The sequence below is a fragment of the Oryzias latipes genome, chromosome 7 (genome assembly GCF_053564925.1).
Source record: "Oryzias latipes strain Hd-rR chromosome 7, Olatipes_Hd-rR_3.1".
NCBI classification, from domain to species: domain Eukaryota; kingdom Metazoa; phylum Chordata; class Actinopteri; order Beloniformes; family Adrianichthyidae; genus Oryzias; species Oryzias latipes.
Window position 1 is genome coordinate 6206042 of NC_136243.1, and position 27665 is coordinate 6233706.

Here is a 27665-nt window from a genome sequence, read left to right on the forward strand (position 1 = left end):
CAGTGTGCACGTGTACGTGGGGGTGGAGATACATGCACGCTGCCAAAGTGAACCGTGTGATCATAAGGGGAACCAGATCCTCCCCAGCCCAGCAGCCAGACCAAGAGAGGGGGAGAGACCCCCAGGCCAGGAGCATCCACAACGACGGGACCCACGCAGCCCGAGGTGGGGGGGGGGGGTACCCTACAGGGGCCCCTCTGGAACCGGGAGGCATAGGTGAGCCCAACGTCAGGACCCCCAGGCCACAGGACAGCGCACTCTGCTGTACCAGGCGGCAGCCATTGGGGCCACCGGGCGCTGGACACCGAGACGCGGGCCAAGGACGAAGCCAGGGCCCAGAGGGCCCAGGAGCCGCCCACCACCCAGCCGGAGCCTCACCGCAGGCCAGCCCTGGCACCCGACCCAAGCAACCACCAAAGATCAGGACGCAACCACAGCTCCATCCCTACCCCCCCACACTATACTACAACCCCCTCGCCCAACACGTCCCTCAACCCCTCCTCCCTTACCCCCCCGCTGCCCTTCCCACTCTGGAAAAGGGACGGTGAGCCCCAGCGGGTACTGGCGAGGTAACCCCCAGGCCTGTCCCCACCCATTCACTCTCACACACATTCTTCTGGTTGCCCTCCGCCCCCCGTTGCTACAGTATCCCCCTCCAGCTCACCGACCCCCCTAGCACCGCACGCCCGGCCACCGCCTCAGCTAGCAGGGTCCCCACATGCCAGGCCGCCCAGAAAGGACCAGGCAGGTGAAGACCGGCCGCCCCTCCCCAATCCCACCTATGTAGTGTGGTGTGGGTGTGCAGTGTGTGTGCTGCAGGTAAAATGGGAGGTCTCCAGCTAAGCAGCAGAGCCCCCCCCACCCCGTGGTCCCTTTGTGTGTAGTGTGTGTTTGCTGTGTGTGTGGTGCTAACATGCAGTGTGTGGTGTCTAAAGTGAGTTTTGTTGAACTTTATTTAAATAACATGTTACTGACTGACAGAGTTACAGAGTGAAAAACACTGGAACATCTGTTGCAGTGAGAGAACTGAACTGGTTTATTACAACATCTGTAAAGGTTTTTCTTCAATGTGGTTTCTGTAAGAAAGCCCTAGATTCTCTTGACTTGATGGTGAAACCATACGTGCAGCCGTACTTCCACTAAGTACTTCTCACTTATAGGCAATACTTGTTGACGTAACAACTAAGTGCCTCAAACATTTAGTTTTTTCTCAGTGGTGGACAGCCTCTGTTGCATGTTGGGTCGTTTTCAGGCATGCCTGTCTTTTCACCCTTCTAAGGACCCCTTAAACATAATTAATCTGCAAACCACAACCCTCCAACTCAGGCAATTCTCAATCCTGGCTGTGGAAGCTGTTTTTCCGTGTGGCTCAACTCCTTTTCCCAAAGTAAAACTGCGTGACCTTGCAACTCTGATGAGCTTCCAGCTTAAGGTCCTCATAAACATCATAAACTACAAACCCCGTCCACTCCCATGCTGTGTGGATGAGGGGAGTGTTTAGTGGTAAAAAGCCTTAAAGCAAAGTCAATATTGACTTTGAGGGATTTATAAATGTAAATACACAAAGAAAGGTGTGCGTGTGTGTGGATGTGTGTATATTGACAATATAGGTGTGGTGTGGTTATGTCATTACACTGTAGGAAATGATTCATAGTGAGAAACCTGCAGAAAAGGTTTGGGATCTCCATCAAAAAGCATTTAATTGGAGGTTTTATTGCAGGTACCACTGCCATAAAAGCATGCACAGCGCCCCCTTATGTGTGTTTAGCTGTAGTGTGTGAAAATCCTACTTGCATAATGTTCTTTTGGCCTTCATCTGTGTACAGCTTCTCCACATGAAGAGTAATAAATATCTGACGGTGAACAAACGTCTGCCGGCTCTGCTGGAGAAGAACGCCATGCGAGTCACGCTGGATGGCACGGGAAATGAAGGGTCCTGGCTCTTCATCCAGCCCTTCTGGAAGCTGCGTGCCAACGGCGACAATGTAAGCACACACACATGCTGCTGGAGTTGAACCGTGAAGGTTAACCAGCTGACGGTTTCTCAGCATGAACCTGATCCACTGAGACACATTTCAGACTCAGCATGGCTCAGTATGGGAAACTCCAGTGTTGATGAATAAAGTGTAGAAGTCTGGGAAGAACAAAATTTAAATACTTCGATAAAAATGTCACATGTTCCACTTTTTATATGACACAAAAAAAGAAACGTTTGTTTTACAACTTTATCTGCTAAAAAGGCTGAGTTCAGAAACAGTCTTACTGTGGCGGCACAGCCTGATCTCCCTGTATATGATGCTGTCCCGGTTGTTTTCTATAGGTGTAGATCTGAACTGCAGACAGGACTAGACTCCTTTGAGATGAAAATGTGCTGCTGTGTGGTTTGGTGTTGCTCTCTCCGTAGACAGAGATCTTTCCAGGTATCTGCTGTAGCTGCTCCTCCAGCTTGGGTTTTACTGCCCCGAGTGCTATATACGCTAATATTTGTTTGTTTTATACAGAGAACGTATATTGGGCAGGAAGTTTTCTCCTTTTTGTTCCCTTTCATTTCCCTTGTATAGGTGTGAGGAAAATGAAAATGAAAAGAAAATGAAACAAACATTGAAAACAGTTTGTTCGAAGTGAACATTTTCATTTTGTTTACTGCAGCTTGTGGAACTCCCTGAGACATTGATTCCAGTGTGTATTCTGACGGTGGGCTCTGTTGGAGTTCACTGATGGTCATTGAAAGAGCTTTGACCATTATCTGCTGTGGCTGCAGGTGCTGGTAGGAGACAAGGTGATCCTGAACCCGGTGAATGCCGGCCAGCCACTGCATGCCTCAAACTACGACCTGAACGATCACAGTGGATGCAAAGAAGTGAGATGAATGAACTAAGATAATTAAATGTCTTTACGACCTCATTTTTGACATTGCTTTACTTTTGCAGATCATTGTGTCAACAAGTCAGTATAATAGGGCCCCATTGAATCAATCAGGGCCTTTATAAAATGTATTGGGTTATAACAATTTGGATGTTTGCTTAGTGCGATTAATTTCTCACAATTTTATGTAGAGAAGCCTCAGTTGTAAAATGTTGCTTCTTATTTAAAATATATTCTTGTTCTGAAATGCAGATTTAAAAACTTAAATTCCAAAAGCCTTCTGTGACACAAATACAAAGACATCCATCCAGATGTTCTAGTCTCACAATTCGACTCTAAAAGGATAAAGCAGATTGATTTAACGGATCATAACATGCAGAAATACCCTTTCATAGTGGAGGATTTTAAACACGGTGTCCCCCTGCAGGTGAACTCAGTAAACTGCAACACTAGCTGGAAGATCAACCTGTTTATGATGTTCAGTGACCACAGAGAAGACGTCCTCAAAGGAGTGAGTAACTGCAAGTCATTGATGTCCATAAACAACACGTTATGACAATCCTTTGGCGCTTCTGGACTTTGTGTTTGTGTCTGGCAGGGGGATGTTGTGCGTTTGTTTCACGCTGAGCAGGAAAAGTTTCTAACGTGTGACGAGTACAAAAGCAAGCTTCATGTTTTCCTGCGAACGACTCTGAGGCAGTCAGCCACGTCTGCAACCAGCTCCAATGCATTGTGGGAGATTGAGGTGATTCTTTTTACAGAGCCAAGATGCAGAAAAATGACCTTAAAACAACCAGGATAATACTGAAAAATCCAGCTTTTGCTTTATGAGATTCTGTTTTATTTGGTTGCATGTTTGTTGTGCAAAGATAAGAAAGTGCATTGTGTAAATCCAGGTTAAGACAGTATGGTTAGGCGCGTGTTTAGAACACCCCCTATTATTCCACATATAAAAGAGTAGAGTATTGTGGTATTGATAACCACAGTACAAAGTATCATGGTAAAAAGAAGAAACTATATTTAGCCACTTCTTTTCTTGTTGGCACACACCTGCTAAAATCCAAAATCAAAGTCTAAAAAAAACAACTGGAAAATATATACGTTAAATAAAAAGAGTTGTGCAGAACAGTATATTTTTTAATTCTGAAAGGTTAATCTTTGGATTCGTTAATCCATCCTTAGAATAAGCCTATCCTTGATGTCAATCTGGTTAACCTGTTAAAAGGATTTTCAGAGTAATCCTATGTATGTTATTTGATCTATTTTTTAAAGTAACAGAGTTTTAGCTAAACTAAGTTATAAATACAACAAAACCCATTGAATAACTCATGTTAAAACTGTGTTTAAATGAAATTGTATACAAAACCAACTAGGAGAAGGGGGGTCTAAGGGCAGGGATGCCCAGTTTAGTTTAGTCTGTTTAGTTTAGTTTAGCCATGACCGATTGAATTCAATGACTTCATGTTCTTTATGATTTCATGTTTATTAGAAAGCTCATTGAGACGACTATTGTTGTAATATTTGGACTATATCAATAAAATTGAATAAAATTGAATTGAAGTTAAAAGTTTAAGCCAGAAAATCCTACTTCTTAACTTATGTTTTGTTCCATACTTCAATGAAAACTCTGAAAAATAACAAATTTACTGTAAATGTATACACAAACCTGTTGTAGAAAAAAAATGTTTGACTCACAAATACACAAAATACAGATGCACTCACACACAAAGAGTCAGAGTTTTTGTCTGTCTTCATGCTGATTGTCTTGTCAGGTTGTCCACCATGACCCCTGTCGTGGAGGGGCGGGACACTGGAACAGTTTGTACAGATTCAAACACCTGGCCACTGGGAACTACCTGGCTGCTGAGGTAACCATGGTAACATTGCAGAATACCTTTGTGGGTTCTGATCAGACCTCTCTGATATATGTGATCTTTTCAGTGTTTAGGAGGTTGCGTGTAATAGCTTTTTTTAAACAGTGATGTTGAATTGAATGTGCTTGTACTGGACACATCCAGCTTTTTTCAACAGCTTCTTACCTGAGACTTTGTTTGTTATTTGTGCAGGAGAACCCCGGCTATAAAGGAGACAACCCAGAACTTTCCTCCTCAGTGAGTTCTGTCTCTACTTCAGTCAGGAGCAGCAGGAGGCCCTGGCAGTCAGCTGTGACGGGAGATGAGTTTTAACATGAAGCCTGCAGGAGTCCAGCTTTGGCCCTTTTATTATAGCTGTAAACACTGCTACTGTTGTTAACAAAAGTCCCAGTGGTGCCACTAAAAGCAGGGTTTTATATCATTTTATTTAATAGATTCCCTTATAATGAATGAATCATATCAAGTTTAACTGTATGTTTGTCCTTCCTGTTGTCTTAAAAAAGAAACACGTCCTGTGTGTTAAAATAGGAAGACAATTACTCCAATTCTGCATCATCAGTGCTGCAAAAGAACGTGGTTGTGCTGGGGAATTCCCTTTAATGTCTAAACCTATTTAAAGCAAAAAAGTCTGTTTGAGTGACCCCACAGTCTGACCTGTGAGCTCCTTGCAGATGGATGGCCGTCGCATCAGCAAACGCTCCCAGGGTGAGAGGATTAAGTACAAGCTGGTGGTGCTGTCGGATGGAAACGACATTGCCTCCTTATTTGAGCTCGACCCCACCACACTGCAGAAGACTGACTCCTTTGTGCCACGGTAGGAACTAGCAGACGTTGTCCCTTTCTGCTAATGATGAACGTTGTTTGCCCACAGAACATTTCAGGAAGTACGACGGTTGAAAGAGTCTGTATCATGTTATTAAGGTCTTCCTGTTTCCTTCCTGTTTATATCAGCCCAGGAAAATGCTGCTGAGCAGCTGACATCATCCCACTTCTGCTTCAGTCGATCACTTTTTTCTGGATCAGCTGGTAACAATTGTCTTCTTGGCTTAGTGGTAAACGTTATCCTTCAACACTTATTAATACCAGCTGGTCAAGAAAAGCAGACTACGCCATTCCAATCATCTTTTGATCTGTTGTCAAAGTGTTCCCAGGGGTCTTTTAATAACGATGATGCCGTTTTTAGCCAAAATTCAAAAAACCTTTGTCATATTCTGGGACATAGTTTCTGCAAAGCGGCAAGAAATTATTAGAAATTCACCTCTGAGTTTTTGGCGGGACTGTTGGCGCGGATGAAGCCCACCAAGAAATCTCATCACCCCTCTGTTAACAAGCTGTCCCGCTAGCTTACAGCCTCTCACACCCCCAACCTAACATTAGGGATTCAACATAAATGACAGAAATATCAGAGCTATCAGTTCAGATCCAGAAACCACCTCAGGAAAACAAAGACATTCATGGATATATGTGTATGACAGTGGATGGAGAGCAGGGAGCTGGTGACCCGCCAGTTGTAGCTTCTACTTGTAGCTGGTACAAGCTTTATCCAAAGCCATTTTTTTTGCCTGCTCCTGATTTACAACTATTTTAGTGTAGAAATACACGGAAAACTATTTTTAAGCTTACTCGTCTTTATACATGTCCTCCATCATGATGAATAACCACAAGAACATGTTTAATACAACAAAAACAATTTTCATTGGACTAGATCTTTAAAGGTACAGCTGCTGCCTCGTCTTCCCTTGTCAACACAAGGGCACAAGTCCAGAGGTCCCTTGATATGGGGACATATGGACTTTTTGGAGGCTCTTTTTTCTTTACAGCACGCGCTGTTCAATGTTTTGATAGGCTGTAAAACTTTGTAAATCCCAGATACCCATGAACTCCTCTTCAGGTGGAAAAAGGCCACATTACCAAAAAGTTAGGTTTTTCTTTCAGCTAAGCCCTCCCACATTATGTTTTAGACCTGCAGTGGCAAAAACAATAGAAACAAACTCTTTCTATAGATCCATTTCTCAGCTAAACAATTTGTCCTTGTATTTATGTTTTGTTGTGAATATCTTCTTGTTTATGGGCTTTGAAGTTTTTTTTTAAATTGGATTCAAATTTCGGAACTTGCTTTGAAATTTAACTCGCTTTCTGTTTGTTTTGTTTTTTACCTTTGTAAGCTGGGAAACGGTAAATGGCATAGACCTCTCTAGTTTTTCCACTTTTCAAGGACTAAAACTCTTCATAATTCGCGCATGCTTCACCCGTACATGCAGAGCTGCAACAGCATGGTGCTAACCCCATCACAGGGGACAATGTACGCTTTGGTGCCTTGCTCAAGGATACTTCAACGCACACCCAACCCAAGCATCTGAGGGCAACAGTTCAACCTCCTGGCCACAGCTGTGGAGTGGGAAACAAATGGAAACATGTGAAACATCAGAAAATGAGATTTCATTCAGTTTGTTAAATATTTCTTTCAGAAACTCGTACGTGAGGCTCAGGCATCTCTGCACCAACACATGGATCCAGAGCACCAACGTGCCCATTGACATTGACGAGGAGCGGCCCATCAGACTCATGGTAACTTTTCTTAGTCGAATTTCATTTGGGCGTAATGAATTATTAGTCTCTTAGTGACATTATCTCAAACTCGTCCAAAATCCAACTTCTATTTTTGCTGTCTTGTTCTTTCATTTGGCTTGTGTTGTTGATATTCCAGCTGGCACCACTTCTTCCTGGTTGCTCCTGCAATGCGTACTGTTGTTCAGTCTCTATAAAACTGGAAATAGTTTCTTAGAAAGACTATCGATCACCTCCAAACACTTAAACACTTATATAGCGCTTTTTTACCTTCCTTGAGGCCCAGAGAACTTTACAGTCAATGTCCCATTCGCCCGCGCACAAACCTAACCACCAGAAGCAATGCGGAGGTCAGTGCCTTGCCCAAGGACACTTTGACACATGGGCGGGAACTAAGCTTGCGATCTTCTGATTAGAGGTTGAAGGCTCTACCTCTGATTTGATGACAAGGATAATAAAAGGGTTGATCTTGTCTGTGTGTTTGCCAGAAATTTAGATCAATGTCTTGTTTCTACAGTAGCAGTGTTCAAGCACGAAGGGGGGGGGTGGAATTTTTGAGCAGAGCCGGAAAGCAATCACAGATGCAGGAAAAAAAAGTCGTACTTAAATTAAAAAAACAGGAGCTAAAAGAACGCTAAACTACTTTTAACAGGAGTTTTTTTCTAGAACCTTACAAATCAAAACTGCCTGTAATGAAAAACTTTTTTCTATAAACTAATCTGCAATAATATGAGCTAAAGATGCTGTTTAAATCTTTTTGCAGTTGGGAACATGTCCAACAAAAGAAGACAAGGAGGCGTTCGCCATCGTCTCAGTTCCTGTAATGGAGATCAGAGATCTGGACTTTGCCAACGATGCCAGTGCCATGCTGAGCACCGTGGTGGAACAACTGACTCGGGGGTTCATCAGCCCAAATGACCGCAGGTACGATTTCCTCATGAAGGGACGTAGACGGTTAAACCAGGGGACCTGATGCCCTCTGACCTCTGTGCTTGTCAGGTTCGCCATCAAGCTGCTGGAGGATGTCGTCTTCTTTGTTACCGATGTCGCCAACGCCGGCCAGTCGGTTCTAGACGTGGTCATGAAAAAGCCCAACAGAGAGAGGCAGAAGCTAATGAGGGAGCAGAACATCCTCAAACAGGTCAGATCTCACAAACAAACTTTTCCTGAGTTTGGCTTTTTTAATTTCTAAAGCCCAGGTGCATCTGAAGCTGAGCTTCACTCAGCCTCCGCATAAGATTATGCACAAAAGTAATAAATAATGTAAAATCTGTGTTTTTATTCATATAAGTGTATAATATGTATGTTTTTATTTATTCCTTCCAGATAAAGTGTTCAAAATAAATAATAAAAACAAAGCCAGCTTTTTACAATTCCACTTTTAATTACTTACATATTTATCTTTCATCTTTTAAACAAATTGGATGCCAGTCAAGAGAAAACTCCAGTCCAGCGTCGGCTCACGTGTCGAGCTCATGAAGTGAAATCCTGTTAATTATGATGATGCCATTTTTAACCAGCGTCGTTTTCTAGGACGTAATTCCTGCAAAGCGGCAGTAGTTAATCAGAAATTCCCCTCTGAGTTGTGGGCCGGATTGTGGGCATGGAGTAAGCCCTCCCCCCCTTTCCCTTCCCCTTCCCATTGCTGATAGCTTGGAGCGAGGAGCATGTGGCCCAGCCTGTGTTTTGTATGCAACAAAAACTCTCTTTTATAAGTGGTACTTTTTCATCTGTTCCGATTTGATCAAATAAATATTCAGAAATGTAAATTTGATATTAAATTTTTTTCTTTAAGTGTCCTCCATCATCAGAAAATGCAACAAGAACATGTTAAAAACACCCAAAACTTGATTTTTATAGTCATTAGGTTTTCTTTTGTCTGTTGAATATTTGAAATATTTCATGTTTGTTTAATAGAAACAGGATCACAATAATATTAATCTGACAGTTTGCCAAATCTGTGCTGGTAGTGAACTCTTCTTGGAGATGAAGACCAAGACTTGAGACTTGAGTTGCATTTAAGTCTCCCATCCAGAGGCTTGACTTGAGACTTGAGGTTTAGAACTTGCAATCAATGTTATTTTTTTCTTTCTTATTTTTTTAAGACAATACATAACTGTCAGTCCTAAGAACAAAAATGTCTTTCCTTTCCTTTCATTGAGAATGCAGAAACATAAACTTTCAGTTTTCTGTCCACACAAGTTGTTTCAAAGTGGTTAAAGACTTTTTCACGATAGAATATTCATTTTAACTTTGTTTTAAAGACTTGGGATCAAACTGGAACCTAAATGCAAAGACGTCAGACTTGACCTGGACCTGCAAAAAGACATTTGTGAACATCTTCTGTGCTTGGTTTAGATCTTTGGCATTCTGAAGACTCCCAGTGCAAAGAGGGAGGGAGGTGAAGCCCCGCTGTTCCGCCTGGAGGAGCTCGGTGACCAGAAGAACTCTCACTACCAGTACATGTTCCAGCTGTGTTACAGAGTGCTGCGACACTCACAGGAGGACTACCGCAAGAACCAGGTGAGGACACGGTCTGCTCTGCTGCTGCGTTCATGCTCCTCATTGACCTGACGTCATGCCAACATGTACAAGAGGAACTAAATACAGTTGGAGGATTAAAAAAAGGGAAAGGAATTTCAGACATAAACGATGACCAAAAATATTACAGAAATCAATCAAACTTTATTTATAAAGCACTTTTCATATAAAAGAATAACACAAAGTGCTTTACATTAAAATAAATAATATAAAAACAAGCATGAAGATTAAAATAAATAAGCACAAAAATAAATAAATAAATAAGATAATAAAGATAAGATGAAAAACATAATTAATTTAAACAATAATCATGACCAAACTAGCCTGTGCCTGTGGGATGAAACAAAAGTAACCCCCAGATGACCCGAGCCAACAAAACCAGGATTAAAAAACCTTTTAATGCTAGTGACTAAGAGATTAAGTCATAGAAATGAACAAGAAGAACAAATGCAACACTCCTCCTATCCAGAAGGTTTTCAATATTGAAATTGCTCACTGAGAATGGAAAGTGGTGTATAGTCATAGGCACAACAGTCCCTCCTGGAAGGCCCAAAGTGCTTTACAGTCACAGACATAGACTGTAAAAACAATGGAAAAATCGAGGCGTCACCCATAGAAAATGACTTAACTCAGGCTCTTGCGAAATCAGGCCAGATCCCTCACCATTGCTTCCTGACACGGGCCTTGCCATGTTGAAACTAGTCGACAGTGATTGGGACTTGAGTCATCGTATCTATGGCAACTACTGTCACCAAACAGGAGTGAGCTAATTGTGAGTCTCTACCACTTTCCATGCCTCTACCTCTTTAACGCTGTTGTTTCCACTGACTAAGAAATTGTGCAAATTGTGCTTGTGATGATAAACATGACAATTTAAAAAAAAAATTAGAAAAGAATTTGCATTTATCAATTTATTTTTGTGCAAAACTGCAATTGAAACACTTCTCTTTCAAATTAAATGAGTCGCGAGAGCAACAGTTCTGCACAGCTAGACAGTTTAGAACCATTTTTTAACCTGCTGGAAGGGTTGTGCTGATAGACGATACCTTCGTCCATCGTGATGGCTGACTGACATCACGATGGAGAGACACCATCGTGATGCCACGCCCCCACCATACTGCGAGTTCACACCATAAGCCGCGGTTACATGTGCAAAATATCTTGATCGGATCAATGGTCGGATTAGAATCATGTTCATGGGCCCCGAAAAACCTTTTCCTATTATAACAAACGTTCACATGGGGCACACTTTCGGTAGGAATAAATCATTCGCACATGCGCAGTAGTGTTTGAAATACCGGAAGAAGATATGAGTTCCGCTGAGAGGCTACATCCATAGATATCTGCCAGCTCGGTAATATACAAGATGATCCTCTAAACGTGCTTTAATTAATGTTACGGTTATTATAAAGCGCCTGTTCGCTCATCATTTTATTTTTAATCCGTGTGGTCAGTGCTCTTTTTTGTTGAAGAACGGAGCTGGAAGAAGGCAGCCAGGGCTAAGAGAGGCTAACACGCTAACAACATTTATGGGCGGAGGCTGGAGACATCCTGGACAGGTCCCCAGTCTGTCACAGGGTCACACATATCACACACCCATGCACACCTATGAACAATTTGGAGTGACCAATGAAGCATGTTTTTGGACAGTGGGAGGAAGCCGGAGTCCCCGGAGAAAACCCACGCATACACAGGGAGAACATACAAACTCCACATAGAAGGGTCCCCCATTGCTGTTCTGGTTCATGTCTCCCAGCTGGGACTTGAACTGGGGGCCTTCTTGCTGTGAGGCAAGAGCGCTAACCACTGCGCCACCATGGAGCCTCATCCTTAATTAAGCACACACAAAAAAATATACATTTGTTTTTTGCTAACAGCCATAAAAAGGAAAGAAGAAGAACTAACAATAGACAAAAAGATGAGAATCAAAGGAACCACCTAAACACAAAGCCGAAGACATGCATCGTTGCATGTCACTAGCTAGCTTGAGCTTTCTGTTCACAACTTTCTCTAAGAAATGTGGAATTTTTAAATACAAAAACTCTCTTCTTCTCTTTTTTAAAGGAGCACATAGCTAAACAGTTTGGAATGATGCAGGGCCAGATTGGTTATGACATCCTGGCTGAGGACACAATCACTGCCCTGCTACACAACAACCGCAAACTGCTGGAGAAACACATCACCAAGACAGAAGTGGAGACCTTTGTCAATCTGGTGCGCACCAACCGAGAGCCCAGGTAAGTGTGGAGAGTGCCAGTCAGGCTTTTACCCTTCTTTGGCTGCAGGTACATAGAAACTTTGCTCCTGGTATATTTGTCTTTAAATACATTTGTTTGGTTTGAAAATGGAAAGACGCCTATTTAGAAGTGAGATTTGTGTTGGCTTTTGATTGTGTGCACAGGTTTTTAGATTACCTGTCTGACCTGTGTGTGTCAAACAATGTGGCCATCCCCGTCACCCAAGAGCTGATCTGTAAATGCGTGCTAGACCCCAAAAACCAGGACATCCTCATCAAAACAGAGTGAGTCTATATTTTTATTTCTATCTGAAAGATGATGCAACTTTTACCATCCACCCATCCATCCCTCTCTCTCTCCATCCTTCCATCCACCCATTTACCCATCCCTCCCTCCCTCCTTCCCTCCCTCCCTCCTTCCCTCCCTCCATCCATCCATCCATCCATTCATCCATCCCTCCCTCCATTCTTTATCCCTCCATCCATTTATCCCTACATCCATCCATCCATCCATCCATTTATTGTGTCGCCATGGCAGCAGTTTTCCTTTAGGTGTCTTTGTGTTTGTGTGTGTTTGAAGGCGTCGTGTGCCAAAAGAGCCTCCCTCTGGTGGTGCTCCAGGAGAGTACATGGGAATGGATGACTTTGGAGAGGAGGATGAGGTAAAAGAGTCTGCTCTCTTTATATTCTGTTGTGACATGGATTATTCAGTCATATCAGCAGTTTTTCTTTTTCTTTTCAGTTGTCTTTGTACTTTTTGGAAACACAATGAGACACCAGTGTATCTCTTTCTCATTTTGGTAGGTGTGGCTGCTTTGGACAGATAAGATAAAGGAGAAACATGAAAAAAGTATCAGACAGCTGGCTCAGGAAGCAAGACAAGGAAACACTCATGATGAGAATGTCCTCACCTACTACAGGTACATGCTGTGCACAAGTCCACTAGAGACCTGCAACCACAGTTTGCTGATGCAGCCTTCCTTCTCTGTCTTGGATGAGCTCAGGTACCAGCTGAAGTTGTTTGCCCGCATGTGTCTGGACCGTCAGTATCTGGCCATAGATGAGATTTCCAAGCAGCTGGACGTGGAGCTCATCTTCCTGTGCATGATGGATGAGATGCTGCCCTTTGACCTGCGGGCATCCTTCTGCCGCCTCATGCTCCATGCCCACGTAGACCGAGACCCTCAGGAGCTGGTGACCCCTGTCAAGTTCGCTCGACTCTGGACTGAGATCCCCACTTCCATCAGCATTAAAGAGTTGGTAGATTTATTCATGCAGTGATATCAGAGTGGAAGGGCTGGATGTGGAAAAGCTTATTGAACTGATTTGGTATATGCACATGCATGAGTTAAAATGGAAGCAACCATCTCTCCCATCATCTTCTATTGGTCAAATTTAGGGATGTGAATGCAGATGAAAGGCAGATAATGTGAGACTGGTGAACTGTGTCGTTTTTTGTGTTGATGGGCTCAAAATTCTGGGATACAAATGCAGAAAATTGGATCGAACCACAGTCAAAACATAATTTTCTGCATGACCATCTTGAGAAAAGTGGCAACAACACTAAGTAAGTAATACAGCATTATAGTAAGAGATGTAACGGTTAAAGAGCAATTCTGATAAAAATAGAGGTGTTTTCAACATGTTTTGTGGCATTTGTCTGATGATGGCGGACACCTGGAAAGATTTTGGAAATTGAAAGTGACAATTTCTAGATCCTTGAAAAGTTTCTGAAAAATGACTTTTTCTGTGAAGTTTTGGAAATGTCATGAAATTTTTATATTTCGGATGCAAAAATCAGAAAAAAAATAATATTTGTATTTAAATTGAAGTGCAACCTCTGTGGTGGGAGTTTACGTTGTCGTGAAGCAGATTTCAGCAGGCGCTCAACTCGCTTTTGAACGTGGATTTTAAAGAGATTAGGATTAAAATTGCCGTTCTGAGTATTTTTATTAAAACCATTGTGAATCAGTAGCAGATGAAAAAATGTTTATTGGAAGAGATCCTCTTTATGAATCATAAAATACTCTGGGTGGGGCCCCTGCACCTTGATCCGCTCCATTCTGATTCATCCACTTACAGGCAAATAAATCCATGAACGTCTTTGTTTTCCTCATGTGACCTGGAATCTGGATCTGAAGTGTACGCCTGGATAGCTACGATATTGTTCACCATTTTGTTGCATCGTTAATCTTGGGTTGGGGGTGTAAGGGGCTGTAAGATAGCGGGAGTGCTCTCAGTTATGGGTAACAGGAAGGGGGGCAGGGATCCTTCACACAAACCGTCTCACTATAGAGGCGAATTTCTGATAAACTCCTGCTGCTCTGCAGAAGCTATGTCTTAGAAGACGACACATGTTTTTTTGATTTTGTCTATAAAAATAACATTATCATAATCAAAAGACCACTGGGAAACTTTTTGAAACAAATCAAAATAACACCAAAGTTGTTTTTTATTAATTAAACAAGCTATGTGACAAAATGTAGGTGTTTGAAAGACTCATACAGCACAGAAGCTGTTCATAACTTCTTAAAGAATGCAAACTAATGAATGAGTTTAAATGCAATTTTACAATTTGAAGTTTTATTTATATATATATATATAATTTTTTTTTAACTTGTCCTGTCCAACAGCTGGGCAGGCAGATGAGGACTGAGGGCCTCTTGTGTTGGACATATTTTACTTTAACAAGAGGGAAGTTTTACATTTTTAAATCAATTTTAAATCACTTGCTTCATACAAACCAATTTTAGCTTAAATGAGAGTTTATGAAATCAAGCATGAAGCCAGCCCGGTCAGTATGTTGGGATCTGCAGCTACGTCAGGCTTACATGATGTTAGGAAAAGTGTTAGCAGAACTTCTCCTGGATCTGGTAACTCTCCTCAATTTGTTTCATCTTCAGTTACGACTCCAACATGGACGACAGCAGAGACAACAAGAAGAACCGGTTTGCCAACACCATGGTGTTCATGGAGGAGTATCTCAATAATGTCCTGAATGATGAGATGCCTTTCCACAATGTGGAGAAAAACAAACTCACTTATGAGGTGGGCTGTTGTTACATTTTTTTGTGCTTTTGCTCATCTTTTTTCCTGCTTTGTTCACCGTCATCATCTCATCGGCCTCTGTTCCTTTTACAGGTGGTTAGTTTGGCCAGACACCTGATCTACTTTGGTTTTTACAGTTTCTTTGAGCTGCTCAGACTCACTAGGACTCTTCTGGGCATTATTGACTCCAGACCCAATCCTGGTCATCCAGGCCCCATTTTCCAAGATGATGGACCTGGTAATCTGTTCTGTTAGCATAAAAGCTAGTCTCAGACCAATTTTTTTGAATAATTGTAACAAAGACACTGCTTTTTCTGCCTCTGAAGGAAAAAACATGAAACGGTCCATACATGGGGTGGGTCAGATGATGTCCACCATGGTGCTCCACAGGAGGCAGTCTGTGTTTGGAGGTGGAGGTGCCAGAGCAGCGGGAGGAGGCGCAGGGGTTGCGCCTGACGCCCAGAGAGGCAACAAAGATAGTTTGGAGAAGATGGACCTGACAGTGATGGATACTAAATCCAAAATATTGGAGATTTTACAGGTAACACGTTGGTTCATATCAAAACGGTTTCGTTAAATCTACAATTGTATTCAATATTTCCAATGGTTCCCAGTTTTACAGCCCAACTGGGTAAAGAGAAATCCTATAAAAGCTAACAATGTTAACACAGCTGGATTTTGGGTGGAATTCCTCCCTCTTTACCACTGTGCAGTTTTGCCACTATCAAGAAGAATTGTAGCCTCAGTTTCCTGTTCTTAGCTGAAAGGAGTGACACCCTGTGTGTTTTCCTGATTCTGTAGTCCATCTGCATCAAGGTTGGATGTGTTGTGTGTTCAGAGATGTTCTTCTGCAGACCTCAGTTGTAACCAGTGGTTTTTGAGTTCCTGTTGTCTTTCTATCAGCTGGAACCAGTCTGACCATTTTCCTCTGACCTCTGGCAACAACAAGGCACAGAACTGCTGCTCACTGGATATTTTCTCTTTTTGGACCATTCTGTGTTAACCCTAGAGATGGTTGTGGGTGAAAATCCTTCTTAGATCAGCAGTTTCTGAAATCCTCAGACCAGTCCGTCTGGCACCAACAACCATGTCCAAAGTTACTTCAATCACCTTTCTCCTCCGTTCTGATGCTCAGTTTGAACTGCAGCAGATCGCCTGGACCATGTCTACATGCCTAAATGCATAGAGTTGCTGTCATGTAATTGGCTGTTTAGAAATTTCCGTTATCAACTGGTGTGCCTAATAAAGTGGCTGGTGAAGAATGCGTGTTTGAAGAATTTACCATTTGAAAAAATGTACAGGATGTAGATTATTTTTTGTTCTAAATAATTCAAGTTTGTATTATCTGAACACAGTAGATCCATAAATAGTCTCTGTAAAAGGTTCATATTAATGATCTTTTTATTTCAGCAAATAGCCGATGGCATATTTGACATTTAAAAAAACAGAAAAAAAAGTTGTGTGTCTGAATTGCATTGTAATCTAGGGCAGTGGATAGTCTGGCACCATATAGTTTTTAGGGGTTAGAGAGAGTAGTGAGGAAATTTAGACAGACCCACAGTCTACAGAGAGTCCAGCTTAGAATGGAGATCCAGTGAGGGCATGTGAATCAGGAGGTAGCACCAGGTCTGGGCTGAGAGTTCAGCTCATTTGTGATCATTTGTTTGAACCCAAACCTCAGAAGCAAATTTGATGTTTTTCTCCGTCATCAGTTCATCCTGAATGTTCGCCTGGACTACCGCCTTTCCTTCCTGCTGTCTGTCTTTAAGAAGGAGTTTGTGGATGTTTACCCGATGGCAGACGCCGATGCCACAACTAACATGGAGCAAGCAGGTAAACAACGCTGTTAAGGATCGTCAGCCTGACAAATGGAAACAGAACATCAGCAGCTGCATTTTGATGCATGTCACACTCATGTTTAGTTTCTCCTCTGGTTATTCTTTTTAATATTTTAAATGAGTAAAGAAATGAGCGTTGGTCACACAGAGATAGAGATTACATCTGTTTTATACATCCAGAAGTAACCTGTTTATCAGATAAACTTGTTGTTTACTGTTACTTTCCTAATGCTGCCAGACGCTCCAGTCCAGGTGGACTTACCAGGTAGAAGCAGAAATCAGTGTGCTGCTTACTTGTCCTGTTGTTCTCCTTCCTGCTTGCTTTTGGCTGACATTTCTGTTCCTCTTCAGCCACCATCAACCTGCAGCGCATTGGAGAGCAGGCAGAGGCCATGTTTGGAATCGGGTATGTGTGGACCTGAGCAGTTTTCTCACTGTGACGGTAGGAAACTTTAGGTTAAGATCTTAACCCCGGTTCTCTGAAACATGAGTGAGGTATCTCACTATGGGACACGCCCCCTGCGCTGTCCCCCAGAAGCTCTTTTTCATTACGCCAGTCTTGACTGGCAGACAGAAGGTGACGTCTGCTCTCAGGAGGCGGGACTTCCTCCTGCTATAAGAGCCGGACGCCATCTTCTCTCCTCAGTCTAAGTAAGCACACCTCTTCTCGCTCCAGGCAAGGAGGGTGATCTGGTGAGATACCTCACTCATGTTTCAGAGAACCGGGGTTAAGTTCTTAACCTAAAGTTCTCTTTCAACATTCGTTTCGGTATCTCACTATGGGATGTAGAGACTCCCGTATTGCCAGATAAGCTTACTCCGAAGACCAACAGAGAACAACCAGGCTGATCACACAGGTGAAGGTGTGGACCCCACACCTAGCACTGCGTGAGGCAGCCCTGGTCTAGTGACATCCAGTCTATAAAATCTGATGAAAGTGTGAGGCGTTGCCCAACTGGCAGCCGTGCACACATCATCCAGAGAGATGCCCTGAAAAACTGCCCATGATGATGCCATGCCGCGAGTGGAATGAGCGCGCAGGCCAGCCGGGGGTGTTAACCCCTTGCTGTTATAAGCCATGGTTATAGCGCCCACAACCCAGTGTGACAGGCGTTGTTTGGTTATAGGCTTTCCTGTGTGAGGAGAAGCCCACGACACAAACAGCTGCTCAGATTTTCTGAAGCCAGCCGTCCTCTCCACATACATGCGCAGCGCCCGCACAGGGCACAATGTGTGAAGCCTCTCTTGCTCCGTAGAGGAAAAAGGAGGCGGATTGAATTCCAAAAACTCAATGGGGTGGCAAGGTATGGTAGGGTTGAAAACCTTGGGCATAAATGCCGGATTCGGTCTCAACAAAACCTTAGAATCCCCTCTGGAGAACTGCAAACAGGACGGGTGAACTGACAACGCATGGATGTCGCTCACTCGTTTAGCAGAAGCTAGTGCAATAAGCAGAGCTGTTTTAAAAGAGAGCGCTTTGAGGCTGACTTGCCTCAGTGGCTCAAACGGTGCGCACGACAGTGCGTCCAGCACCACCGGTAAATCCCAAGGAGCAACAAGGCTTTTCGACACCGGTCGGAGCCGACGTGCGCCCCTCATAAACTGACAAATAAGCGGATGCTGGCCCACTGTTTTGTCATTAACACCTATGTGACAGGCGGATATGGCCGCCAGATACACTTTAATGGTGGAAAAGGACAAACCTTTTTCAATCAGTTCCTGAAGGAACGATAGAATGACTGGGACTGGGCTCTGGAAAGGCAATACGGCCATTTTTACGCACCAGTCCTCAAAAACGCGCCATTTGGCGCCATAGGCGGAGCGGGTGGACCGCGCTCTGGCACTCTGGATCGTGTCCACGACGTTCTGCGGGAGTCCCGCTGCCATGAGATTCAGCCTCTCACGGGCCAGGCCCACAGAGCCAGGCGCTCCGGATGAGGATGAAAAATTTCCCCGCGGGCCTGCGACAGGAGGTCCCTGCGTAAAGGCAGGGGCCACGGTTGGCTGTGCAGCATCTGAATGATGTCCGCTAGCCAGTGTTTCCCGGGCCACCGAGGGGCTACGAGGATGAGAGAGTGTTTCCCCTCCCGAACCCTGGTGAGGGTAGGGGCAATCAACTCCAATGGTGGGAACGCATACAGAAGTCGGCACGGCCACTCGTGCGCTAGAGCGTCCACCCCCAGGGGGGCGCTCTGGTCCGTCAGAGAGTAGAACATTTGACACTGGGCGTTCTCCGCTGACGCAAAGAGATCGACCTCTGCTTGACCGTAAATGCTCCACATCTGGGCTACCACCTGGCTGTGGAGCTTCCATTCCCTGTAACGCGGGTTCCCTCTGGAGAGCAGGTCGGCTCCCCAGTTCATTATCCCCGGTACATGGATGGCCCGCAGCGACAGAAGACGGGAGCTGCTCCACATAATCAGTCTGTGTGCTAGCGTGTGCAACTGAAATGAGCGCAGCCCTCCTTGTCTGTTGATATACGCCACCACTGTGGTATTGTCGGTCCTGACTAAAACATGGCGCCCTTTCAGAAAGGGTAAGAAATGTTTCAGTGCAAGAGACACCGCCAGGAGTTCCAAGCAGTTTATGTGAACTGATCGCATGTGGGAGCCCCACAGACCGTTCACTGTCCTGCCCTCGTGAGTGGCTCCCCAGCCTGTCAGCGAGGCGTCTGTGGTGATCACCTGTCTTGTTTGCACGGTTCCCATGACAACACCCGTGGTGAGGAAGGAGATGTCCCTCCACTTGTGTAGGGCGAGAATGCACGTAACCGAAGCAAGCACTCGTCGGTGACCATGGCAGGCGGGGCTTAGATTGAGCGACGCCACCCACCTCTGAAAAGGACGCATGTGTAAGCGGCCAAAAGGGATGACGGACAGCGCCGATGCCATCAGCCCGAGGAGTTTGAGGCACAGTCTGAATGTTATCCACGCCCCCCTGCGGAACTGTGACAGACACGCCCGGAAGGCTGTCACTCTCTCCGCTGAGAGTCGCGCTCTGAACTCGACCGAATTCAGGGATAAGCCGATGAAAGTGATCGTTTGAACTGGTGTCAATACGCACTTTCCCCAGTTTACTGTGAAGCCCAGTGCAGTTAGGTGCGATGTGAGCAACCCGGCCTGCCTCCTGAGTTCTTCGGGAGACTGCGCTGCGAGCAGCCAGTCGTCTATATACATGGCCAGCCGAACGCCCATCTGTCTCATGGGTGCGACGGCGGCCTCCGTGCATTTCACAAACACCCGCGGACTCAGTGAGAGGCCGAAGGGGAGCACTAGAAACTCGTAAACCTTCCCTCGAAAGGAAAATCTGAGATACTTTCTGTGAGGGGGGTATATTGGGACGTGAAAATATGCGTCTTTCAAATCTATGGAGACGAACCAGTCTCCTGGACGCACAAACCGTACCAGACCTGCGTGTGTTAGCATTCTGAATTTGTACTTCCTCAAGTATTTGTTCAGTGCTCGCAGGTCTAGAATCGGACGCAGGCCTCCACCCCGTTTTGGGACCAGGAAGTATCTGGAGTAGAACCCGCTGTGAGCTTGCTCCGGTGGCACTAGCTGAATGGCTCTTTTGCCCTGCAGTGTTTTGATCTCTTCCTGCAAAATTCGTGCATTCTGCCCCTTGGCCTGCGACTGCAGTATACCATTGAAAAGGGGAGGGGTAAATGCAAACTGGAGTCTGTAACCCTTGGTAACAGTGCTTATAACCCAGTCTGGCGCCCCGCAGTGCCGCCATTGCTGTGATTTGTCCGAGAGCGGGCCGAGCGGCATCCGCGCTGAGACACTGGTGGGCGTGGCCAACACGAGCTGCGCTGGCGCAGGGCTCGTTGGTACCACGGTGCTGGGCTGCTGTGCCACTGGCGGAGCAACAGCTCCCTCCTGTGGCCTCATGTGCAGCTGCGCGGCTCCCACTCGGCTTCCCGTCATTTGTATGTGTTTTGTTTTTTGTTTTGTCTTTTTGTGTTGAGGCTGCGCCCTTGGCTCGGGGCCTGGTTGCGCGCCTCGGGGATTTTTTATTTGTGTTGGTTTTAAAAACCTTTTCAAACACTTTCTGGGACCCAACTGTGGCTCCACTGAGCTCTCTGTGGGTCCCTCTTTTCTCCTTTTCAACTGGCTGTGAACAGTGAGGGCCACCTGTGCCTCTGCACGCCTTTTGGTCGGGCTGGAACATGCCCTGGAGAAAAACGACAGGAACGGAACGTGTCGTGGAAGGGGGGAAGCAGGCTTCTGGTTTTGCCCGCTCTCCATCCCTGTTGGTTGCGCCCTAGGTGGCACGCCTCTTTTTCTTTGCGCTCTGAGCGACAGGAGGCGCTGGCTGGGCTGACGTTGTCACGTTTGGAGCAGACGGTTTCTTGGCCCAGGCCCCTTTGGCCTCAGCAGGCTTTCCGTGGCTCCGGTCACCTGGCTGAGGCTGGCGTTTCGGAGTGCGGTAAGCTGGTCTAGCTACCGCTTGAGCGAAGGAAAGACGCGGTGCAGCTGGGGTAGGAGGGGGTACCTTCCTGGGCAGACACAGCTGCAGTGCTTCACCTTCCCGTTTCTTCTCCTCACAGCGCCTTTGCATTGTGGCCATTGCTGCCCCAAATAGGCTCTTTGGGTCCACCGGCACATCGAGGAGTTGAGTCTTCTCCTTCTGAGAGAGACTGGATAAGTTCAGCCACCGGGCTCTTTCCTGGACAACCATGAGGGCCATGGCTCGCCCAGAGGCTTGGACTGCGGACCTGTGGAGACGCAGACAAAGGTCTGTGACCACGCATAGCTCGTTCCACAGGTCTGGGGTTGGAGTGCTTGACATCTGTTCCTGCAGCTCTGCCTGGTAGGCTAGAAGCAGAGAAGATGCATTCAGGGCTTTCACCGATGCGGCAACTGCCTTGTAGCCCTTTTCGGTGAGAGTTGACTGGAAGCAGTCAGCTTTCGAGGGCAGGGCGGGGCCCGCGGAAGTCATGGTGGACTTCTGTGTTGGGTGCAGGTGGGAAGCCAGCAGCGGTTCGACTGGAGGGATCTGCGAGAATCCGTTCTCCTCCATGTTGGCCCAGTCCAAAGCCGAGCCTCCCAGGACGGGGCTTTTGGCTGAAAAGGGGGTGCTCCAGGTCCTGGTTGCTTCCTCCAAGCACTCAGGGAACACTGGCAGCAGCTGTCTGCTGGAAGACTTGGCTTTAGGCAGTCTTTTTCCCTCATAGCGAGACGTGGTGGCCTCGGTGAGGGCTTCAGGCCACTTAATGCCCAGCTTTTCAGCTGCTCTTCTGCAGACATCATGCAGGTCCATCGCGGCGGTCGGGTTTGGGAAGCCGCCGCACGCGTCGCCCGCAGCCAGCGGCTTTGCAGCCGATGGCAGAAGGAAAGGCTCGCTGTCCTCCTCGTCCTCCTCTGAGCCGAGGCTGATGGACTCGTCTCCGGAGTCGGGCACAGTGTCCTGAAACTCCGGGGGCGCGGCCTCCTGCTCATCCATGCCCTCGAGTGGCGCGACCGTATCCAGTTGGTCGCCCCAGCTCATGCCTGCCACCTCTCCCTGCGTAGACTCCTCTGGTAGTGGGGGGCTGGTTACCCCCAAGACCGGGTCCGCCTTGGACAGACTAGCTTGGCGCGCTAGTCTGCGTCTCAGGGTCTTGAGGGAGAGGCGCGCACAATGCTCGCAGCTAGCCGGAGATGCTAACGCGTCCTGGGCATGTTGCAGCCCCAGACATGCAGCACAGGCAGAATGGGTGTCTGCCCCGGCGATTTTGCTGCCGCATGAGCAGGCTCTAGGCAGAGGTCTGACCGTTTCCATGGCGAGGAAAGGTTCAGGCTCCATGACGACTTCGTCGACTCCGGTTGAGAGCGAAGCGCGAAAATTACTAGTATGGTGACTAGTTCTAACGGGTGCTGTTTGGAGACAGACCAACCGCGTGACCCAGACAAGCTATGTAACACCGACTAGCGTTCAGCGACCGAGTTGTTAGCTCGCTCTAGGAACAGTTAAGCTAGCTTCGGATACTACACCTGCCGTCTGAGGATGCTTCTGGGAGCGAGAAGAGGTGTTAGACTGAGGAGAGAAGATGGCGTCCGGCTCTTATAGCAGGAGGAAGTCCCGCCTCCTGAGAGCAGACGTCACCTTCTGTCTGCCAGTCAAGACTGGCGTAATGAAAAAGAGCTTCTGGGGGACAGCGCAGGGGGCGTGTCCCATAGTGAGATACCGAAACGAATGTTGAAAGAGAACCACAAGTTTTCCAGAAACAAAGATCAAACTTATGCTGCGTTCACACCAAACACGCGTTCACACGCGTGTCAAATTAGCTGTTGGACACCTGTCTAAAGTTTTATAAATAAACTAGACGCCCATGACGGGTGTGGGAGGAGCTACCACCAAAAATTTTTAACCTCATTGCTTCATGGAAGCATTCTCATTCACAATGCATGGAAGACTCAGGAGATGTCGAGAGATCAGGTTTATTCATTCTGAAGAGCTCTACAAAAACATTGGTAATCACGTCTCCGCGTCTGGGTTCATGACATCCTTCAGAGATTCTCCCGGTATGGCGAGGTTCCCCATCTACTGCTGCAGCTGCCGCTGAATGACTGACGCTTTAGGCGCCACCTTCAGTCGCTGGCCCAGTTTGAAGACTTGCTGTCCCGCATCAGTCTGAGGAGGAAGAAAATATTTATAAGACTAAAATTAGAGGAGGGTACATGTGAAGTTATCAAGGATGCTTTGCAGTTTTTTTAAGCATCTCTCTCCCCATCACTGCCTCTAAGGAGTCCAGCTTGACTCCAACCACGTTTTTTTTTTTACCTGATAGGTCTGTGCGTTTGATAAGTTTGACTTCATAAACTCAGAGCTGAGTGAACTAACAGTAAACAGGTTTCTAAAACAAACATCCTAGTTTTTTTTAAACCCAGCACAAGTCAACTCAGAGTGCAGAGTTTAGTTCTGAGTTTCTTCCAATGCTCTCTAGAACAGCCTCCTTTTTATTCATTTGATGACCATGGATGTTCAGTGGCAGCTGGTTTTCCTGGCTCTGTGTGCAGAAAGGGGAACAGCATCCTGGAGGTGGACGACGAAGGCGGGCGGATGTTCCTGCGGGTGCTGATCCACCTGACAATGCACGAATACGCTCCTCTGGTGTCCGGGGCGCTGCAGCTGCTCTTCAGGCACTTCAGCCAGAGACAGGAAGTGCTGCACACCTTCAAACAGGTAACCGCACATCGGTGCAACCACATCCTTTAGCATATTGGCAGTGAGTTTTGGGGTTCTTCAGGCCCGGGAGGGTCGTAGAGAGGAGCCACTTAAAGAGAGCACAGGTGTGTCTTTCCGTTTCTTTGAGGCTTATATAGGGGTGTCATTAATGCCTCATTCACAACTGCCCCTACAGGTGGATATGAGCTACCTGCGAGTAAAAAATGGGCAAATCTGTATGGTGCACAACATTTTAAAATTGTAGACAACTCAGTGATGCCTTAAAGCAAAAAAAAAGGTTTTAGGAGCAGTTTGATTTATTTTCGTTTTATATTGACTCGTTTTTTTCATTCTCTGTTCCTCTTCAGGTCCAGCTGCTGATTTCAGCTCAGGATGTGGAGAACTACAAGTTAATCAAGGCAAACCTGGATCGGCTCAGGACACTGGTGGAGAAGTCTGAACTGTGGGTGGAGAAGAAGAGCTCAGCTGGAGGAGATGGGAAGAAGGACAAGAAAGACAAGAAGGAGATTTCAGAGGTAAAACATTCTTATATCTGACGCTGGTAGGTTTTCCGCTGAGAGACATGAGTGGCTCTTTCCATTTCAACTGATAACCATGATGGAGGCTAACAAGCCCCCACCATATTTTACAAACAATAATAAGTGTGACAACTCTTTAATTTCTCTGAAACACCCGTTCTTGTCTTCCAAGGGACTTCTTTTGACTCTAACTATGCATTTCATAAAATTCTAGATCTTTTTTTGATCCTTTTTTTTTAACCAGCATCATGTCTACATGAACATCCTGCTGCTGTATTTTTAAGTAAAAATAACAGTAAAATGAGTATTTCTGAGTTTTCCTCCTAACCAAATAGAAATTCAGTCTTTCTCACAGTATCTTGTTTTAAAATCTCTTCTTGTGAAATAATTATGAATAGATTTCATTTTATTTTGCAGATTTAGTTGATTCCTGGAGTTTGTTGTAAAGTCGAGGCAAGAGGGAACATTTTTTCTCTTTAGAGCACCTTATTTATCTCAGTATTTTCCCTTTGGTTCAAACCCATCAGCTCATGTTCAGATGCTTATCTGTTGACTGCTTTGATAGTTTAGAAACAGCAGCTTGGAACGTGAGCATCTTCTGAATCTATTGCTGACTGCATCCACCTGATCAGGCTTTTACAAGTTGAACCATTTTCTTTTGCGAAATGTTCCCTTAAGCCTAAATAATAAAAGGCTGTCAACTCTTTTATGAGGACATTATAAGAGTGGAATGTCTTCTAACTACTAATCCTTTTAACGTCTTGTCTTCCTAAAGGAGGTGTCTGATAAACCAACACCCACAAAGGAGAAGCTGGAGAAGGGCAATGAGAACTACCAGATGGTCAAAGAGGTGAGAAAAACTACATTTGATGAGTTGTGAGGTAGTTTTTATGTATCACCTATCATTCAGTGTGGGATGGGGATTACTGATTTAAGCTTTCACGTCCCAAGTGACTATTGTTCACCTGCAATCACTATCAGCTGAAAATATTTGAACTGTCAATAGACTATGGAGAACAAATCATTTTAAAGAGTCTAAATCATGCACAATCAACTTTTTTGAGCTTTTAAGTGTTTATATTGTTAATTCCTCACTATAAACAACCCCAAAGTTGTATTTTGAGCCATTCACACATTTCTGAGCATTCATCTAGAAACCTGCTCTCTGAGCACCAGCCCCTCCCAACCCATGAAAACACGCAGGTTCTCACATTGTGACATCACAAAGTGAGGAACAGCCCCTTCCAGGAAGAGTCTGTTCTGCCAGCCCCTCCCCCAGACTAACACCCCCCCCCCACTTTCTCTGTGGAGCTAATGCTGACCAGCTAAATGCTTTCCTTTTCTATGCATTATATGAACATCCATCTTTGTAAAAGTTTGGATGTTGTTTGTTTTCGTGGGAGAAACGCAGACACGCTGCTGAGGCCGACTCTAGGATGATGTCATAAAATGGGCAAAGGGATGTAACAATAAATCGATCTGTCAATGGCAGAATCAAACCGGAAAACTGCCAATAAACAATCTTTTCAAAAGGAGACAAATCGATAATGGAGTCGAAATTAGAAAATACCATTTAAGAAATGGCTCGCCAAAATAACTCATACGTCATAAAAACGTTTTCTTTAATGTGCCAATGGTTATATATTATCATAGAAATGGATACAGTTTCCTCTGAAAGGCTTAAGAAAAGCAGGATGTTGGCATGATAATCTTTTTCAGCAGAACTTCGCTAAAGTCATGTTTGGTTGGATTTACGTATTTATAAATGATTTTTTTATTGGAGGATGTGGGGAGGTTGATAGGGAAGAACTTCAGTATTTAAATATAAAGTTAACAAGTCTAAAACGCCTGTCTGCTGTAGATCCTGGAGCGGCTGCATAGAATGTGCAGCAGTGGTGTTTGGAAGAAACAGCAGAGGCTGTTGAAGAACATGGGAGCTCATAAAGTCATGCTGGACCTGCTGCAGGTCTCCTATGACAAAGTAAGTAAAATCTAAACCTGAGAAGAATTTAAACTCATGTCTAGACGTCTTGTGAGTCATGCTTTGCTGTTTTATGTAAATGCACAAAATCAAAGCATTTATTTTGGGTTTTCACTACATGACAGGTTTTTGAATGAATGCTCCAATGTTTTCACGTTATTTAAAACACTGCAGGTGGTGCTTAAAAGCTATTATCCTTGTATGTCATAGAACCCTCTAATATATGGCGAATTTCATCCGTTTAGGTGAAGCAATTTTTGAGATATAGGTGTAAATACATATGCATAAATTACAGCGCCACCTATAGGAGCACTTTCATAAAACTTGTTAAATTCATTAATCACTCTACGAGAAAAGTACTATTTCAAATATGGTGTGTTTATGCCAATCTGTTAAGGATTTGGAGCTTTGCAAAGTTAACAACCACACCAACCTCATTAGCATTGCGTGTTCTACAAAAACGGTGAAGAATTGCACAAAATAAGTGGTATCATTGGATTTGGGCTGGTCCAAATAGGGTTTGTACAGATGGACTCAGTACCAGGTAGTTGTCTCATTCTACATGTAAAATTGGTCTGGCAATTAAGCCTGAATTTTAAAAATGCTTAGTTTTTTATCTTTAAACTGATATTTATTCACAAGCAAATCCACTGATTGATGTCCTTTTTTCATGTGGTATAATGGTGTACAGCATCTGTTGTCTTTAACCAAAGAAGGGGGACATAAACGTTAAAAATGCTTTTCCCCCCACCAGAACGATGTGAAGATGCAGGAGATCATCAAATACACTCACCTATTCCTGCAGAAGTTCTGCATGGGGAACCAGGAGAACCAGGCTCTACTGCACAAGAACTTGAACCTTTTCCTCAATCCTGGGGTATTTCTGTGCTTTGTCTATGTTTAGTCCCAGATGTTCCAGCAGGCTGTAGTGTTGGTTTAGAACAACATTAACATCAGCGCCTCTGGTACAGTGACTCAAAGGTAGTTTGTGGGCTGAGCACTTTTGACTTTTTGACAGATAAAATG

The 27665-nt window shown here is 45.0% G+C and overlaps 1 protein-coding gene across 3 annotated transcripts in view; it reads left to right on the top strand.

Moving 5' to 3' along the window:
- The window catches only part of itpr3 (inositol 1,4,5-trisphosphate receptor, type 3), a 90364-nt gene that overhangs the window by 35210 nt on the left and 27489 nt on the right, over positions 1-27665 (top strand). For 2 of the 3 annotated variants that reach the window (XM_023957006.2, XM_023957007.2), the window contains exons 5-31: positions 1827-1985; positions 2762-2860; positions 3293-3376; positions 3464-3610; positions 4638-4733; positions 4932-4976; positions 5411-5553; positions 7208-7307; positions 8071-8231; positions 8307-8448; positions 9666-9830; positions 11913-12085; positions 12250-12369; positions 12665-12746; positions 12889-13004; positions 13089-13340; positions 14988-15132; positions 15226-15370; positions 15459-15673; positions 16845-16965; positions 17209-17235; positions 17322-17376; positions 23972-24137; positions 24488-24655; positions 25434-25508; positions 26520-26639; positions 27394-27516. In XM_023957006.2, coding sequence (XP_023812774.1) covers positions 1827-1985; positions 2762-2860; positions 3293-3376; positions 3464-3610; positions 4638-4733; positions 4932-4976; positions 5411-5553; positions 7208-7307; positions 8071-8231; positions 8307-8448; positions 9666-9830; positions 11913-12085; positions 12250-12369; positions 12665-12746; positions 12889-13004; positions 13089-13340; positions 14988-15132; positions 15226-15370; positions 15459-15673; positions 16845-16965; positions 17209-17235; positions 17322-17376; positions 23972-24137; positions 24488-24655; positions 25434-25508; positions 26520-26639; positions 27394-27516 — 3444 coding nt within the window. The remainder of the gene's footprint in view (positions 1-1826; positions 1986-2761; positions 2861-3292; positions 3377-3463; positions 3611-4637; positions 4734-4931; positions 4977-5410; positions 5554-7207; positions 7308-8070; positions 8232-8306; positions 8449-9665; positions 9831-11912; positions 12086-12249; positions 12370-12664; positions 12747-12888; positions 13005-13088; positions 13341-14987; positions 15133-15225; positions 15371-15458; positions 15674-16844; positions 16966-17208; positions 17236-17321; positions 17377-23971; positions 24138-24487; positions 24656-25433; positions 25509-26519; positions 26640-27393; positions 27517-27665) is intronic. The other variant, XM_023957008.2, reaches the window with a different exon arrangement.